Source organism: Pristis pectinata, chromosome 1 (assembly GCF_009764475.1).
Source record: "Pristis pectinata isolate sPriPec2 chromosome 1, sPriPec2.1.pri, whole genome shotgun sequence".
In the NCBI taxonomy this organism is placed as follows: Eukaryota; Metazoa; Chordata; class Chondrichthyes; order Rhinopristiformes; family Pristidae; genus Pristis; species Pristis pectinata.
The window spans coordinates 95,921,353-95,940,711 of NC_067405.1; the positions used below are offsets into that span (position 1 = coordinate 95,921,353).

A 19,359-nucleotide genomic window follows, 5' to 3' on the forward strand; every position below is an offset into this window, starting at 1 on the left:
TTCGTAACCCTGACCGCACATTCAACTAACTTCCAATTGTGTCGAGTTATGACTTCCAGTCCATGCCCACACCTCTCAACTGTTCAACTCCCTGATTATCTCTGTCTACCCCCTCATGGGGTGCATGACCACCACCCGCTTTCAGCTCTGATCAGATCTCCATTACAGGACAACATGTTCCCCAAGGTCATAGTTCTCCAATTGCTGAAACATACCCTGGCCCTCACTGACCAGTGATTGGAAGCACCCTCTCACCTCCAGGTCCAGATCCTTTGATGGACAAACACCCAACCCAGCCAGTCATCCCTTTCTTGGCTGAACCACCACCCTTTCCATTTACCAATCCTTTGGAAGTCAACCTTCCCCATGTTCCAGTCCTCCAGTGGGCAAACCACACTCCCCACTGCTAGGCCTCTGACCACTGGCCCTCTATCCATCCAGACACACCAGACCTTCTGGACCCAGCATTGTGCTTTGGGCAGTAGTGGGCTCATAACTGAATTGGCATCATGTAATTTCCAGAGGAATTTAACTGCTAACAGATGCACACACATAGGTGTGTGCTTTACACATCCCAGCATCAGCATGACTGTGAGGTGAGAATAGTCATGGAGGGAAGCACCACCTTTGTCTTTGGGTTCAGTGGCTCTATTTTGTGCCCAGGTAATAATACATACCTAGATTGCCACTTTTTGCCTTGTCCCTCACTTTGAAGGCATGTGACATGGAGTTAATTAGAACACAAGAAAATAGGAGCAGGAGTAGGCCACTTGGCCCCTCAAGCCTGCTCAGTCATTCAATATGATCATGGCTGAACTATGCTGGTTTCAATTCCTTTTCTCTGCCTGTTCCCTATATCCGTCAATTCCTCAATCTTTTAAAAAGTTTATCCACTCCACCTTAAATACTTCTAATGGTCTAGCCTCCACAACCCTCTGGGGCAGAGAATTCCAGAGACTCACCACCCTCTGTGAAAAGAAATTTCCATGCACCACAATTTTAAATGATCAGCCCCTTATCTTGCAACTACATCCTCTCGTTTGATACACTTCCACTTGTGAAAACATTTCAACATCTACCACGTTATGTCCCCTTGAGATTTTGTGTGTCTCAATAAGGACACCCTTTACACTTTTAAATTCCAAAGAATGCAAACCCAAACTGTTGAGCATCTCCTGATAGGTCAACTCTGTCATACCAGGATTTAGCCTGGTGAATCCATGATCTATGAATTGCTCAATCTGTTATGATCTGGTGCAGCAGTGCCATTCTCAAACAACACATACTCAATAATTCCACAGGGTGATCATAGGTCTATAATCATCCAAGCCAGTCAGATACAAGGAAGCACATAAAAAGTAGTAGCTGTAATCTAAAACATATAGCATCCCTATTCTACAACTGACTTAGAAGGTTTTTCCACTGTGCGATAAGTGTTGAAGGCCTGTAGCTGCTGTTGCACTCCGGTCAATGAGTTGGCAAACTTCCGACTGTTGAGGACAATGATGGTTTGCTCGATCCACGTTAGCAAGTCAGATGCCAGCTCTTCGTATTTATCGATCATTTTCTGGGTTTCAATTGCATTGTCCAACACCTGAGAAAAGTACAATATCTGGGTATAAATACATACCTCAAGCTCTTAAGAGACATTCTGAGAAACTGGAGGAGTTCCAGTTTAATCAAAATAAGGAAATCTAATTATGTGATATTGATTTTCCTGGGCAAAAAAATAACAGGTCTTCAAAACAGCAAGATAAATAAGAGTGAGCATGGGGGTATAAAAGAAGAAACCACGTACTTCACATACTATGAGCCCACAAAGAGGTATTTAATCATAATAACATAAGATTAGCTTCAATTCAGGAAAATCATTAGTGAATTTCTACCCTCTCAAAAAAATGCAACTGCACATGTTCCACGTTGGCCTATTCTGACCTTGGCTGGGAAAAGGTAACACAAGGGGAAAGAAGCAATCTTTTCAAGGTGCCACAGTGCTGCCAAAGGCACCTGCCCCCGCTACAATTTGATTGACTGGAAGGAGTACAACATGTCCGCATTGTGCTGGAAAACAAAGATGAATTTCTACCTCACAGGTTTCAGCAGGTTACAGCTCAACAAGAACCTCGCTTTTGTTACTGGCATTTATGTGACATCCAGGGGACAATAGGGTCTGTTTTTAGGGGGACACCAGTATTTGGTACGTCACCAAAGACTCTTACAAATTTCTATAGATGTACAGTGGCAAGCATTCCGACTGGTTGCATTGCAGCCTGGTACGGAGCCTCCAATGGACAAGATCGCAAGAGGCTGCAGAAGGTTATAGACTCAGTCAGCTCCATCACAGGCACAACCCTCCCCATTGTTGAGGACATCTTCAAGAGGCAGTTCCTCAAGAAGGCAGAATCCATCACTAAGGACCCTCACCATCCAGGATATACCCTCTTCTCATTACTATCATTGGGGAGGAGGTACAGGAGCCTGAAGCCCCACACTCAATGCTTTAGGAACAGCTTCTTCCCCTCCACTATCAAATTTCTGAACAGTCCATGAACACTACCTTGTTATTCCTTTATTTTGCACTTTATAGTAATTTTTATGTCTTTGCACTGTACCACTGCCGCAAAGCAACAAATTTCACGTCATATAAGACAGTGGTAATAAACCTAATTCTGATATTATGCTCCTTATCTTCATGGTCAGAGTGTAAAACCAGCAATAGCCTAATCCCAGTAGTTTTTGGACCTATGGGTTGGTTTAAAATTGCTCCTGACAAGTGTTTTGGTCTGCAAAAGATTTAAGGCAGCCAGACATTGATTTAGTTTTGGCTTGTTCCCTGCAGAGACATACATTGCATGCACAAAAACTACAGATCACAAATTTTTATTAAAGCTTTGTTTTACTATCCCTACAACCTTGGTTTAATATCCAAAAAGAGGCAAAGAAAAGGAGAAAATTCATTAGTGTCATGGCATCTGGTATAAACTACCAGTTTGCACAATGCTACCAAGTTGGGTAGAGCTAACTCAGCGGAATAGAAATTGCATTTGGGGGATTTTGCCTGTATGATACAGTGATTCATTGGATTAATAATCTACTGAGTCACCAGTCCATAATGCATGCTACAAAGCTTTCACAATCATTGGAATGTAGAAACCACAGCCTGGAGTTTGCTGGGAGGAGTGTTCCATGTGAGATTACTTTGAGATCAGAAGACCGTGAGGGATCTTGGGGTCCACATCCATAGATCGCTTAAGGTTGCCGCGCAAGTTGATAGGGTTGTTAGAAGGCGTATGGTGTGTTGGCCTTCATTAGTCGGGGTACTGAGTTCAAGAGCCGCAAAGTAATGTTGCAGCTCTATAAAACTCTGGTTAGACCACACTTGGAGTATTGTGTTCAGTTCTGGTCGCCTCATTATAGGAAGGATGTGGAAGCTTTAGAGAGGGTGCAGAGGAGATTTACCAGGATGCTGCCTGGATTGGAGAGCATGTCTTATGAGGATAGGTTGAGCAAGCCAGGACTTTTCTCTTTGGAGCGAAGGAGGATGAGAGGTGACGATAGAGGTGTAGATGATGATGAGGCATAGATCGAGTGGATAGTCAGAGACATTTTCCCCAGGGTGAAAATGGCTAACACGAGGGGGCATAAGTTTAAGGTGATTGGTGGAAGGTATAGGGGGGATGTCAGAGGTAATACTTTTTTTACACAGAGAGTGGTGGGTGCGTGGAACGCACTGCCGGTAGAGGTCGTGGAGGCAGATACATTAGGGACATTTAAGGGATAGGCACGTGAATGATAGAAAAATGGAGGGCTATATGGGACGGAAGGGTGAGATAGATCTGAGAGTAAGACAAAATGCTGGCAAAACATCATGGGCCGAAGGGCCTGTACTGTGCTGTAATGTTCTATGTTCAAAGGTTTCTCAAGTAGGAGTTCCTTCCAGTGGTTTTTTTTCCTCTGCTGGCTTCGTGTCTGGTATCCTGATGATGGGCCAGGGGCCATCAAGTGGTAAAATCTGTAGCTCAATGCAAAAGCCGAGAAGAGTTGGTACATTCAGTCATGGGGAAGTGGAGAGGAGTTAGGAGGAATCATGGGGGCACCCGATTATTAGGGTGAGGGGGATGGATGGTGATCAGACCTTCTGATTGTGAAGGTGGTTCCAATGATGGCCTCTGGGGCAGGTTGGAGGGAGGAGGCAATGGGGGGGGGGGGATCCCTTTCCTGCTCAACAAGGCTCCAGGGCAGTCAAGGGAACAGATGGTCAGATGGGTCCAGAGGTGGGCATGGCCAAACAAGTTGTGGGGATGGGGAAGATGGAGAGCTTGTGCGTCCGGCAGGAACCACTCCTGGCTCACTTTCCCTACAACCTCCATTGTGAAGGACTCAGCTCTTTCCATCGATTCTCTGTTACTGTGCATTCCAAGGCCTGGGAGAAATAGCCAATGATTTAAAAACTGAATAAGTTCCATATTAAAACCATGAATATGAAAAATATATTTAAATTGCTGGTCATTTTATCCTATGGTATCAACTGAGGTTTTGCATTTCTCATCCAAAATCTATTTGAAAATAATTTCAGCCAAAGTGACATTAAATTTGTTCTATGGTTCCGAATAATAGAAGCAGGGAGCACAAAATTTGTCTCTTTCAAACACAGTTTTTGGGCACCAACTATGTCAAATCATGATATCAAATACGGTACATGCTTTCACATTGTGGTGTCAGTCTGACACTAAACAGATGAGAAAGTGGGCTTGCACAGCTACTGATCACTGAAATACAGGGAAAGTAGGCAGAAAGTAGACACCAATCAGCAATTCAATGCTGACTTGATGTCAGCACCAATAGCTAACAACTTAGCTGTTTTTATAAAGGTGTTTGATTATGGTTAATATTTCTCGATCATATTTCCTAATTTATAACCTCTATCCCCTGATGAAAAGTGAGTATGTGACCATCAGGAGGGATGTGAGTTGAAACTCCATTCTTTGTTTATAACGATGCAAGGAACTTTTAGGACAGAATCTATAAAGGAATAATTGAAATCCGTTCCTCCACCCTCTTTACAGAGTCCTGCAATTTTTTCTTTTGTAATTATTTCTCCAATCCCTTTTGAAAATTACCACTGAACCTGTTTCCACTGCCAATTCAGGCTGTGCATTCCAGATCACAACTCCTTGGATCGGAAGAAGTTCTTCTCTCTGTCTCTTTTGCCACATCTTAAATCCATTTCCTGCATTGATCATCCTTTCAGTGGAAACAGTTTCTGTTTATTCTCCTCTTATCAAAATGTCATCGTATTGAACAGCTTTACTCTTTCACTGCTCTCAGGAGAAAATAAAACTCCAGTTTCTCAAGTCCTCCCTCACTGGCGTCTTGAACAGCAAGAATTTTCCAGGAAAAAGCAGAAAGAGCAACTCTCAGGAATTTCTCATGGGTAATGTGAGATCAATTTTCCCATCAGTATTCCAGCATTGTACTCTGCTGTCATGACTTTCTTGGATGTAGCTTGTTATTTAAACAGACAATTCTTTGCAACACAAACCTTGCCAATCCTTTTCCCCTCCACAGCTAATGCCTTCATCTTGGAGAAATAATGGTAAAATGCCACCACATAGGTAATGATTGACTTCTCATCTGGATTCTCTGTAAAAACATCTGTGTGGGGGAGAAATGGATAAAAGAGAATGTCTACTTTTTTCTTAAAGATCACTCGTTAAGGAGAAAATTCAGTTTGGTCACAACAATGTGATGTAATTCACACAACCATGCAAATTGCATATTTCTATTTGCATTGCATCAAAAAGATTAGCTGAACTGAAAGCCCACACACCTCACATAAAATTGAACAAAGCCTTTCAATTCTGTGGTCAGTGGGGAAAAGCAAGTTAAACAGAATTTTGCAAGAAGACAGAACTGTATGATTTTTTAATATTTATTTTTGGGTGTGTTGTCCTAAGATATACCAATATTTATTGTCCATTCCAAACTGTCCTTGAAGTGAGCAAGTACTTAAGAATAACCACATTGGAGGGTCCGTAATCACACATAGGATGGAGTAAGGAGAGCAGGTTTCCATCCCTTAAGGGCATCAGTGAAACTGGTGTGTTTTACTACAATCTGGTAGTTTCATAATTACTATTACTAAGACTTGCTTTATATTTTTAATTACACATTAACTTAGTTACTTGAATGTTGGGAATCAACTTCATGTCCATGGATTAATTGTCAAGAATTCCAGCTGCAAGTCCAGAAACTTAACCATTATTCCACTGTCATCATAGGTCACAGGTTTTACATTTGGCAGTTTATTCACATAGCATTCAGTCAAAAGGCTGCTTATATCACATTATTTCAACCTTGTAAATATGAACAATGTTACAGCAATCCTAAGCTAACAGTCTTCATCAAATTATACACTATTCATCTCTTTGTACACGAAGGGAATTGAGGTCAGAGAACTGGGGCTTCCAAATATTGCTTCCCTTTCAATGTGAAGTGTTGTGAACATTTGAACTGGGAATTTACCTTACAGTCTGTTTTTTCCATTGCAAGCTTCACTTCATTAAAGTTTATTTGGCCATATATACCAATAATTACATGGAATGTTCTTTATGAAACTTACCCTCAGGATCCAGCAGTTTGGTCACATTCAGATGCTTCTCAGAGACATCAAAGGCATGCTGTAAGTTGTGCATGGCATTAGACTTTTTCAGTTTGTCAAACTGAATCAGATCAGGCCTGAAGAAAGAAAGACACTTTGTAAGTATTTCTGATTTTTCACATAATTTTTAATATCAAATAAAACTACATAGGAATTTTCATAGAATTCTGACATTTTGCCAAAATGCCCAACAGACAGTTCCAGATCCATTTTAAGCCCATCTGATGGTGTTGTTTCCATACACTACACAATCACAATAACTAGTTCCTAAGACTAAAAGTCATGCACCCCACTGGCAACAGTGACTAATGGAAAGAGGTTTAAACCAAGCTTGAACCAAAATCCTCATTTTGCCTTTTCTTGGAGTACAAGGTCAAACATGAACATAAAATTTAATTAGTTCCATAAAAGAAACAAATGAAAATCTGGCATGAGAAGAACATTTTGCTTTGCAAATTAATATACACTTAATCACTGATAACACAGAAGGATGGAAGTTTAACCCACTGACAAATATTTCTTGGCTTAATGTGGATATTCTCTGCAGTTTGATAATGCCATAATAAGCACAAGAATATCTTTGGTTTTAAAACTAGGATATCATTATACAAGTGAAGAGATTATGATGAATTTGTATCAGGTATTTGGACCAGAGTTGAACAACAGTGTGCAGGAGAAAGATAATGGGCAAACAATCATAGATTAATCAGGCAGAAATTATATTTGAGAGGAAATTTAAGATACAGGGATTATTTGCTCTGCCTGAAAGAACAGTAAATCTCAATTTAAAAAAGGTTTTTAAATTATTGTGATAGAAAAAGATGACTTCCACAAATTCACATCACCTCATGTGAGATGGTCTCTGAAAAACCAATCTTTACCACTTCTGCATATTCTAAATTCAACAGATACAGTCTGTCTTTGATAGATTTTTCCCTGATTATCCCACATATGTGAATATTTCTATTTGCTCATGTCCAAAGAGTTATACGTAGAGAGACTGCAGATACTGGAATCTGGAGCAACAAACAGTCTGCTGGAGGAACTCAGTGGGTCAAGCAGTATCTGTGATGGGAAAGGAATTGTCGACATTTCAGGTCGAAACCCTGCATCACAACAGATCATAAGAATTACGTAGTTTCTCTTTTCCTCCCTATTGAAATGCTGTCCTCATCCAATTATATATCATTTGTCTCTCTATTCATGAAGAGAATGTAGGTCAGAGAATTGAAGCTGCTCATGCTTGCCTCCCTTTCAATGTTATATGTGCTGTTGTCACCAGAACAGGGAGTTTAGCTTTAAAGTCATTTATTCCAATAAAAGCTTCACATCTTTAAAGTTTATTTAGCTCTATATAATTACTTAAAATTATCTTGATGAATCAACTTCTCATCTCTGGTGACCTCCAACAATTGCTCCCCGACTAAAGTTGAAGTTACATTCTCCTAACCAGTGATGGACCAAGCCACACATTACCTGTGTTTGTGGATAAGGGCATTAAATGCCAAGCCATCTTTCCAGCTTGATGTGAAGTTTCTGATGTTTACGTTAGGATATCTGGGTATTATGAAAAAGAAAAAGAAATACTTTCATTTTGAGTTTTTTTTACATTTCAGCTTTAACATAAGTTCAGATCAAAGGCTGCAGCTGTTTGCATTAAAGGTTAGGTAAAAGAGAAATGAAGCAGCAATAGTAACTCACCCTGCTGTTTTCATCTGACACCAAAGGAGAAGTGCGTCCTTTGCTGACCGAGTCTCACGGTAGTCATCTGTCTCCACAGTGATGTCCTGGATCTGAAAGAACAGATTAATGGACAGCCTTTTCAAAAAAATGGACTAAAATGACATTTGAATTGCATCCATAAGATCTCCAGTAAGAAAATTTCTTTTAAGTTTTTGCAATTTCAATGGAAAATATACATGTACTCTAATTTCCACTTAGAGCTCTAGAAAATTAAAACAAATCCAATTTTTTTTTTACAGAACTGCAAACTGCAATTGAAACTATTTGGGAAGCCAACAACTTAAGAATCATGAAGGGAACGAGAGAAAACAGCTGGTGAAGGAGAAGGACAACAAATGGTGAGGAAGAGGAAACCCAGTATGAAGGATAGTGGGTACAGCAGATGGGGGAATGGGAAAACTTGGTATGAGGGATTGGGGAAGAGTGGATGACAAAGACAACTCAGGGAGATGGAGAGGGGAACAGTGGATGGAAGAGAGGGAAATAGAGGGTGGAGTAGAGGGGAAAAGTGAATTTAGCAAAGAAAGGACAGTAAGAAGAGGAAGCCATGTGGAGAAGATGGCAATGAGCTGAACAGAAGAGGGGAAAATGAAGTGAAGGGAAAAGACAAGGAAGAGGGTGGGAAAAATGGGAAACGGAGATCAGGGAAGAGGAAAAACTGAGGGTGGAGAAGAGGAGGAAGGAGGGACAGAAAGCACAAGGGGAATAGAACAGGGGAAATTAAATATTGGGGAGCAATTTGAAATGGAAAAACCAGAGCTGCAAATGTTTGTGTTGTTAGTAAACATTGATAGTTAGCTTTCCAGCCTCCCATGATCTAAGTGAATATGATGAGTGGGGGGTTGCGGCAGCAGCACCAACCCACTCTCCTTGAAATAAGGGCTATGGGAAGAATAGCTGACTTACAACTGATATTGCTTCAAACTTTCCTTCTATGATGCTGATAGCAGAGTTCAGGAAACAAATTCAATACTGGTAAATTCCCACTGTTAGCAGAACAGTTGGCTATCCCTTCCCACAGATACATTCGGCCCAAAATAAGCCACGCATTTCTTTTATATTCCTAGTTACCTGGAAGCGAAGAATGATGGTCCAAATGAGACCGAGTGTTAGCCTGTGGCTCCCGTCAACAATGTCATGTGACCCCATATTTTCCAGGTGCACCTTCTGTTCTTTGAGAAACTGTAGAGCCTTGTCTACATTTTCCAAGCAATGTATACGCATCCGACCTTTCGTTGGCTTCGGCTGATTTGGTAGAAAATAACATTTTCAGTACAAAGTAAAATTTATAATGCAATACACACTGAACATAATCAACTTAAAGGAAGGAAGTAAAAACACAAGCAGTCACTAAATGCTGATGTCCGCCTCTATGCCATTGTATACAAAACCCGGAATCTCCCAGCTTTCAATCTCTTTCGCTTCATTCAACCTCCCATCCCTTAACTACTTTGCCCATGTTCCATCTCTACTTTGTGCCCATTACTTCTGGGGACAGTATCCTCTAGTATTCATCTCTACCACCAAACCCCTGTTCTTATTCTTTCACCTCTGCAAAGAGGATGTATTTCCCCTCCCATGTTAAACACTCCTCCCAATGGCATACAGGGAAAGATCAGGCAGTGGGAAGTTTAAAAATGGGAACCCTTACTCAACTGAATATGTGTATCAGCTGCTATTTTTATGGTGATATGTTTTATGCGTGCTTCTATGTACTACAATGGACAGCTCATTAATACATTTAAATCAGCACCTAATGCAACTGGTAGCCTAATTTAAAATCAATAGTTACTAATGCAACTTTTCACAGCACAAGAAAGCCACATATGAAAGGCAAATAAGAGCTGTTGGTGCAAGATGGTTAGAGAATTCTTCAGCATTCCCTGTGGCCTCCTTCTTTGCCACGTCCACACCTCTCACTTCTCCCCTGCCCACCATTTTCTGCAGATGATTCCCAAGGTGTGATTCCCTGCCTGAAAAATGACCACCGAACCAATTTCTCTGGGTGCTGTGCTTCAAAATGTAAAAAGAAACTTATAATGAGATTCTACCATTACGTTCTGCAGGACCTCTCTATCCCTGGCATTGACCATTATGCAGCACCCTCCCTGCTCCTCCTTAAGCTCAGGGGCCAAATATTTTCATGGCCATGCATTGGTTGGAGCTTTATGTTTTGTAAAGATAAGACTGAAGCAAACAAGCAGCATTGTACGGTGAATAGATGGAGCTGTTACATTATCAAATATATACTTTTCAGAGCCAATGTTTCACAATTATTAGAACAATTCTGAGGTACTGCTGTATAAAACCTCTTAACTTTCAACTAGTTTTGGAAAGCGACACAGATCATAAATGCTTGCAGTGAAATTCTGAACTTAATTACTCTAATGTCAAAGTCAACCATCAACACTCCATTACAGTCAAAGCCACAAATCATGAATTCCATCAAATTAGAGAACATACCAGTAGCTCTCCTGAAAGAACCTCCAGCAGCTTAATCAGCATGCGGCCATCCCGAAGATCAGTGTACAGATCAGTAATGCGGCAAGTCACACGTGCCAAATGAGAGTTCACCCATTTGGTAAAGGTTTTCTTCTGCACAACTTCACGTTCATCTGTAAAACAATTAATTAATCAATTTACTGTGTGCTGTCTTAATATTTGGCTGTTACACTTTTATATGCTGCTGGTACCAGGTGACAGCTTGGACTACTTATTACTGGCAACAGTAATAAATGTTTCAAACTCGAGTCATGTTTCACCAGACAGAAAATATTTTCAATCAGTTCCATTATTATTTCTGTCCTGCCTTCAACCAGCTGCAAAAATCAAAGTGGAATTAGTTTTCTATTTAACGTTTGCATATATTCCAAGCTGAGAGCCATTATGCCTGGTGACCCAGTGCAGCTCACGGAGTCCATCATTGAACCTGTTGAGTGGGCTCTCATCCTTAATGTGTGCCATTGTTTGGTCTGCACTGCCACTGCTGGCTGAATTATCTCAGAATGCCCATTGACATTGGTTGACTACACGGGGGGGGGGGCTTACCTAGTCTGGAAATAGTTACGAAGCCCCCATTGTGATGTGACAGATCAACTCCTGGTGGGGCTGAAAACGAATGGTCTGTGACAAGGAACAAGTTGCTGGTTAATGTCAGGTGCCAGTCTTCCAGCCAAAGGTCCTCCTCTATTACATCCTGCTGTGGCAGTGTCATGCACAAAAGGTGTTGTGATGCAAGACGTACGGCTAGTGGGCTGAAAACGCCACTGAACAAAGGCAGATTTGGGTTGGCAAATACCTTCTTGATGGCAGGGGGAAAACGAGATGGGAACATGATCTCTTATTCTCATCCAGTGACTTGAGGATTATGCTGCTCCAAAGTAATCATGGAGATGTTACATTACAAAATGTTGAGTCCTAAATTGGGATCTTTACTTCTAATGCAAACAATCCATTAAATGTTGCCATCTAGTATCAGAGTATAATTACGCACTCAGTTCCTGATCTCAGCCATGTAACAAATGGGATACATCTTCACATGGATGGCAAAAGCCTTTTTGGGGTATCAGCAAGATAACATGCTTAAAGGTTTACTCAATAAGGTCAAAGAACCAGGCACTTGGTCATCATATCAATCAAGGTGATGTGTGGCTTAGAGATCTAAAAGATAATGGAATTGATATCTATTAATCATATTGGGATTGGGATTGATATAAACGCATATAAATTTATTTATTGAAAAAAGGCACTAGCAGTTCATCCCTGCTAAACTGTAACCAAAACAATATTGATTTCCATCACTCTCAGCACCTGGCACATCACAGTTCGATTCATTTCCCTGTTACCATGCCTGCCAGAAATTGTCTCCAAAAATGAATTATTCAGTTTATATTGTGTAATGTAACCATCCTGAACTAGCACTTAAAATGGTCCACTGAGTTCTGATGTTTATAAATATCTCATGTCACTCTAAGTACGCAATGATTGTGGTAAAGGCTGGTGTACAGATTGGCTAATTTTCAATCATATCATTCAACATTTATTCACAGTTAAAGAGAATTTTAAGAAATTCCATAAATGCCACATACATCTCACATGTCCCATGCAAATGTTCTCATTTCCATTCTTATCATCATATTCATATTTTACATATTAGACTGTAATTAATGATTCCTTAACTTTTCCAAAGAGAGGTCACGTTACAATGATGACTAAACTTCAAAGATACAATATTGTATTGAACATCCTGGAGACATTAAAAGTGCTCATGGTAAAACAGACAAATTTTGTTTTATGATGTCAGAAGTGTCACATCATGTAATATATAGTGCATCGTTATAAAGTTTTAGTTCTCTCCCATGGCATGACATTAAGACCAAGATCTGTTTTCAGGGTAAGGCTAAAGAAGATAGAGAAATCCAAGCTAGAGAAAAGAGTTGAGGGTGGTGAGTGAGTTGAGGAAAATGAGGCAAAAACCTCCATATCTCTGTCAAGATGTTTGGTTAATGTGGAGTTTGTGGCTTGGTTGTGATGAAGAGAAAGAAACGGAAAAGTGAGAAAGTATTTTACAGAACTGAAATAACTTCAAGGATTCTATTTGTAAGCTTCCCCTCCCCTTCTTCTATCCACCATCACACCTGGAGTTACATTGTTAAGGAAAGCAAAATCCAGCCCAATACATTCACCAACTCTTCTCAATATTAAATTAACTCAGATATGAGTAAGTATTAGCTTCAATATGAATAAATAGGGTTTTGCCTCCTTTGTGATTAAGGGCACATTTTAGGCTTATGAGTTATTGTAAAATAAGCATGCACTAGATAAACTAAACTGTTAACCTCTCTGAAAGATGAATAAAACAGAATTATGAATCAAAAACTGAGAAAATGTGTCCATTAATGTAATATATGTCTGCCAGATATCCCTAGCTAAATTTGCACAACATTTGAAATTGATTTCTCCTCTTACATAATTTGGGTATATTAATCCAGCATAAACTATTGTAAGTGTCCACTTCTGTGATCAGTTCAAGGAAAACCTACTTTTCTGTGTCCTATCTGAAAATGATCATGAGCTTCAACTGGAGCTTAGGAAGAAGTTTCTGTTTCCATTGCTTTGCTGCAGAGATATAAATAAAATAAAACCTAAGGTGACACTAATTCAGTACTAAAGGACTGCTGCATTTTGTTGGGTGAGGGAGATGAAAGGGCAGTGCCAAATCCTGGATGATGCATTAATCCAAGAGTTACATCTGTCTTTCAGATGGACACAATGGATCCAATGGGGGCATTCAAAGAACTGTGAAAGAGGTCTTCCTGGATGCTTGGTGAATATTCATCCCTCTACTAATACCACTTAAACAGTTTATCTGGTAATTCATGTAATTGGTGTTTGTGCAACCCTGCTGAGTGTAAACTAGCTACCACATCTCCTTCATTACAACATCTAAAGCCATTCACTACCTCAAATGCACTTTAGGTTGTATTGATGTGTAAAGGACAGATATAACTACGATCTTTATTATCTTTCTTCAATTTTATTTTTACTTTGATCATTCCACCACTAAAGAGTACAGTAGATTATTTAATATCTCCAAGTACCACTTTGCTAATAAAGCATCTACATTTTAACAGCCTGGCCATTTGACTGCTAAAGAGTGACAGATTAAATCATCTTTAATCACATGCATTTAACTCTACACCTGGACAAAAAAAATGGGGCAAAGAGCATAGAGGAAGGAAAGAGGAAGAAAACATAACTCAATATCCAATGAAAGATCATCAAGACTGTCTTATTAGACCTTTGCCATATTATAAGTGGCATCATTCCTTAAAACAAAACAGAACAAATGGACCCAAGGCACAAACTGACGAATATATGTTGAAGCAAATGAAAACTCATTTCAGGATAAGATGCATCATTCAAACATCAGATGACATCAGGTTATACACAAGGGTGTTCATTGTAGAAGTACCAACACACAAGTTTTCAGTTATTTTTGCATAACAATCGGAAAATCAAATTGATCAGCTGGAATGGAACATCTGATATGTCATCTATTGTTAGACCAACACCCATTTTGGACTATGGTGCTGAGATTAAGTATGTCTGTTTAACAGTCAGTGATTTCCTGCCTTCTAATTACTTATCTACAGTTGAGGTTCTTCAAAATCTGTATGGAGCTGTGAACTACTGGATAAGAAAGAACCCAAGGAATTTATTGTGAAAGAAAGATTCAACTGAGCCCATATAGTTCCTAATGGTTTATTTATAATACTGGACCAGCAGCAGCAAAGGTCAGGCACTCAAATCAAGTTCAACAATTTGTTAGCTACCACAGGAAATGGCCAATTAGTTCATTTATAATCATTAAGTAATGAAATCAACCGTTCCTAATCAGTCCAGTCAACATGTGGCTACTGTTCCATACAGAGAGGATTATTCTTAATACACAGAGCAATTAGCAAAGGAAATAAATGCTGCTTTTTTGAATGCCACCTGCAACCCAATGAGATTTTTGTTTTAAAGCTATGAACAGACATTTATGAAATCAATGATACTGACCACATATTAGAAATGACCTAAGCAAACAGTTGGATCATGTCACCCAAAATATCAATAATATTATTCTGAACAAGTCAAGATACTGTGCTGAAAACAGGCAAAAGAAGTGCAAAGATCTCCTGTAAAAAAAAATTTGAGTCCTCCTGAATTTTTGTTTGGAGGGCAGCGAATTATGGAAGGATCTCCAACTGCCAAACATTCATGCAGTGCAATGTGCAGCATTAACAATCAGAAAACACCAATAATGAATAAATCAACAAACACACCGTAGATTTAAGTGCCATAGCACATGTACGACATTTAATGCACATATTTAAAACATTAATTTTTGGAAAGTCTGTAAGAACTAATGCAATTTTGCAGGGATTACTTATATAGTTACTTCTAACTATTCTTCTGCATGATCTCCACTCCCTCTTCCTATCAAGACATGGTTTGTTGTTTCCATCTAATAATGTGGGACAGTTGCTGATTTCAGAGAACAACTTTTACAGCTGATATTGGAGCTGACTTCCTGTTTGACCACAATTTATTTTGTTACAAAAAAAGGATTGTGGAAATAAAAGGCAAAATGCTGCTCAAGTATCAGGCTTCCAATTGCTGCAAACGTGAGAGACCCCAGAAGAACAATATCATTTGTGACCAGAGTTATTTTCTGTTTACTCATGGAGGGACTAGAGACACTGATAGCCAAAAATACAATAAACTGAGCTCGAAGTACAATGGTACAAGGCACTGGGGTCAAGATGAAATGACCCATTATTTGAGCAGAGGGTGGTGGGGAGGTGGATTCTTTTTTAATGACCAAGCCAAAATCCATTGGCATAAATTAAATGAATAACCATTCTTAAGGCATTTGTATGACTGTAACAAATAGCAGAATTAAAAAGCAGCTCTTGTTCAAGTGTGTGAGCTGAAGATAAAGTGGACAACTAAAATATCTTACCTACTGCATAAATATGTCACTTCTACAGGAAGAATGCCCTATTTAAAAAAATCTGAACATATCCAAACCCTGGTGAGATTTAGCCTTAACACTGCTTTAATAATAACACAGGGCACAATGCTTCACCATTTATTCAGAGAGCAATGTATGATAATTACTTGTTATACACACACATTAACACATTTACTTTGTCTCCTTGAGAAAATTTACAGCAAAGAAAGAGGCTATTTGGCCCATTTTATCTGTGTCGGCTGAGCCTGGAAAACCAGAATCAGCCAGTTGTCAAGGATACAAGTCCCAGTGGGCAATGAGAAACATGGACCCTAATAATCATGTACTTTAAGGATATACAAGTATGTGCATATGTGTATAAGCATAAAAAGGACTAGCACAGACTCAGTAGGGAAGATGTCCCCTTCAGTGTCACAACAAGTCTTTGATTCTTTACATGCATATTAAATGCCCCCCTCCAACAGCAGATACATCTAAATCCGTGGGCATGCCCTTGCTAATTATTTGTTGTTTCCATATCTTTACAACCTTCCCACGTGAAGGAGTAGGAGAAATTTTTAGCAGATGAATATGCTGGAGTAACCAACAACCACAAGTTACCAGTGAGACAGCAAATGAGAATTCAGAGTTCTGCTCTTTCTTCCAGCAGATCTGTCAGAAGTGGGGATTGAACTACACTGTTTCTAACTTAGCTACAGAAATGCCACTGCAAAGGCATGCTACAAAGTGATTCAGAGATATCTTAAAAATGGACAGAAGTGTAATAAACGATAACTAAGAAATCTGTCATATTGCAGCTGGTGACCATTTTGAACAAGATAAAGTTCTGGGCAATGATTCACTAACATTTTGGGTAATTTTCTGCTAAGAGTATATGTAAGTAATAGTTCAATATTTGAAAATGGAGTTAAAACTGTGACTGAACCATTCCTTTCACAAATCCTGAGACTTTGGGGAAGGTTTGCCTTTGAGAGGAGGAGGATGCTACAGGGTCAATCACTATGCATCTCTCATGGCCAAAGGACATTGTAGTCTTGGAGGTTGGCAATGTGAGGCAAGGATCATTAGCTAAAGAGATCACATCACCTCAGGTGAAGGCCTGCTTCAATATTCAAGGCCCACGACATTACTACAAATGTAGATGTGCTGTAAAAAATTTCATGCATGAAGCATCAGATACATGACATGCAATTGACACTGTTGCATACGCTAAGCTGCCTTTCTGTGCTGTGCATATGACAAAACTTGGTTAGAACAAGGCAAGAATAAACTACCCAATTATGATTAGTGTCTGAGACAGTGAAGTACAGTGGGGAAATGTGACAGGGACATGTAAAGTTACTCAAATGCAGTGCAGCAGCTGAAAATCGATGATGTACATGAAAAAACACTTAAATGAAAATCCACATGACATTGGAATGTTTGATGTCAAAATTAACACTGAAGCAGCAAATAGCCAAATGAACGGGAATGGAAACCTGGTTAAATCCTTGTGTTATTAGTAACCAATATGACCTGGAATGGATCTGTGATGGATCATTTCTCTGCTTTGTGCTAAGTCATTGAATTTAACATTATTTAACATTATCCTGCATATAAAGCTGAAAGTAAACGTCAGAAAGTCTGAAACATTGTATCATCTCACAATATCCCTGAGGGTCTTCAATATATAAACACTATAATAAGACAATGTATCTAAACAAGGAATAAGTGTGTATACACCTCAGTAATTTCCCATAACACTATTATTTCAGCAATGTGTTTCAGCCAGTGAGATTCCTTTCAATGAATGTTGTGGAGGTGGAGAATTTGATAAGTGACAAGTGGTTAATTACTTAAAGCAGTAGCCTTTGCAATGTGAAACACTTATGACCAAGACTTTGCAAGCATAATAATTCCCCAATTCAATTATTTATGTTTTTTTAAAAATCGCATGGCAAAGACTCTCAGAGATGAGTATTGTCCAAACTACCATTTGAAATACAGCTTTCAGCTAACGGTAGAATGAATGTTAATATTTAGTGGTATTTCCTTGACAGGACTTTGATGGTGTTAGATGGAAGGTGATGGAGCAATTGAAACAGAATGGTGATATAAGCCTGATACTGGAACTTTAGAGCAAATTTCAAAAGTACCCAAACTACGAACCTAGAACACCCAGACATCATGAGAGAATAACTATTTCATATATACAGGCAGTCCCCAGGTTACGACAAGGTTCCGCTTCTGAGAATTGTCCGTAATTCAAACTATTTGTGATTTGAAAAGAACAAGAACAATCTGTGGGAGAGGACCACAGAAACAGCTGTGATGGGACAGTGAGCAGGCGAGGGAAGAGTGGCTGCCCACTGGCCTCACTGAACTCTCCTAGCTCTGCTCAGCTCAACCCTGCTCTGCAAGCCACAACATTAGACAGGATTGTGGCACAGAATGAAGGAGGTTACAGGGAGCAAGACTGACTGGTCCGATTAGAAATTCCTTCCATTCCCCCTGCCAGAACTGCCACTAGCCACTCCATCTCCACCTTTGCTTGTCTGACCCCGGCATGCAAATAGCAGTGGGGAGGAGTCGAAGCTAAAGAACCCAATCCCCTGACCACTATTTCCAATGGAGATCAGACAGAATAGTGGCATAGTTCCCATTGTCGTTTCTAAAAAAATATTAATAGTCAGAGCCAGCGTTTGTTGCCCATCTCCAATTATCCTCAAGAAAGTGGTGAGTGCCAGTCTTGTGCAGTGGGGAGTTCCAGGACCTTGAACAAGTGACAGAGAAGGACAGCAGTAAACTTTCAAGTCAGTAAGGTGTACGGCCTGGATGGGAACTTGCAGAGCGGTAAAGAATCTGACCCAGAAAGAGAAGACCATGCGGCAGTCTCCTCACCCCTCCAGCCACCCCAGCACTTGGAGCTGAATCCTCCAATCTGGTGGGAGTCTGCCTAAAATGTTGAGGCCCGGCTTTCATTATAATAAAGTACCTACCATTTATGAGGAAAGGAAATGAGGTAGTAAATTCAATATACCCTAGCTCAACCGTCCATCATTAACCCTTATTTCCTCTATCACAGAAACAGGTGTCTGGGTATTTCCAGATTTACTAACCTTTACACCTGCTCCATACATTCATAATCCTCGTGCAAGGAAGATCTTCCTTGCAAAAATCCAATTTAGGCATTCTTCAGTTTTAATCTGTCCTTTTTGTCCCAATAGAAAGTAAAATGAAATATTGTTATGGATTTACTTTTCTGTATTATTAGTTATTTAATATTACTGCGCAGGGTATGCTTCTGGTGTTAGTTTGGCATGAAATCATCAAGAACATTCTCACAAAATCTAGTACAGTAGAATGGAAATCAGCACTTGAAAAAAATATCTTTAATTCTGTTCTTAGGAATAGTTTCCTGGTTCTTCCTTCTTTTTATTCGTTTATTTAGCAA

The 19,359-nt window shown here is 39.6% G+C and overlaps 1 protein-coding gene across 5 annotated transcripts in view; it reads right to left on the bottom strand.

The window, feature by feature from the left end:
• LOC127583988 (spectrin beta chain, non-erythrocytic 1-like) overlaps window positions 1–19,359 on the bottom strand; it is a 234,936-nt gene that overhangs the window by 105,454 nt on the left and 110,123 nt on the right. For all 5 annotated transcript variants that reach the window (XM_052040667.1, XM_052040506.1, XM_052040588.1 and 2 more), the window contains exons 3-9: window positions 10,868–11,019; window positions 9,476–9,649; window positions 8,363–8,454; window positions 8,138–8,218; window positions 6,623–6,738; window positions 5,543–5,655; window positions 1,407–1,594 (exon numbers count right to left, since the gene is read on the bottom strand). In XM_052040667.1, coding sequence (XP_051896627.1) covers window positions 1,407–1,594; window positions 5,543–5,655; window positions 6,623–6,738; window positions 8,138–8,218; window positions 8,363–8,454; window positions 9,476–9,649; window positions 10,868–11,019 — 916 coding nt within the window. The remainder of the gene's footprint in view (window positions 1–1,406; window positions 1,595–5,542; window positions 5,656–6,622; window positions 6,739–8,137; window positions 8,219–8,362; window positions 8,455–9,475; window positions 9,650–10,867; window positions 11,020–19,359) is intronic.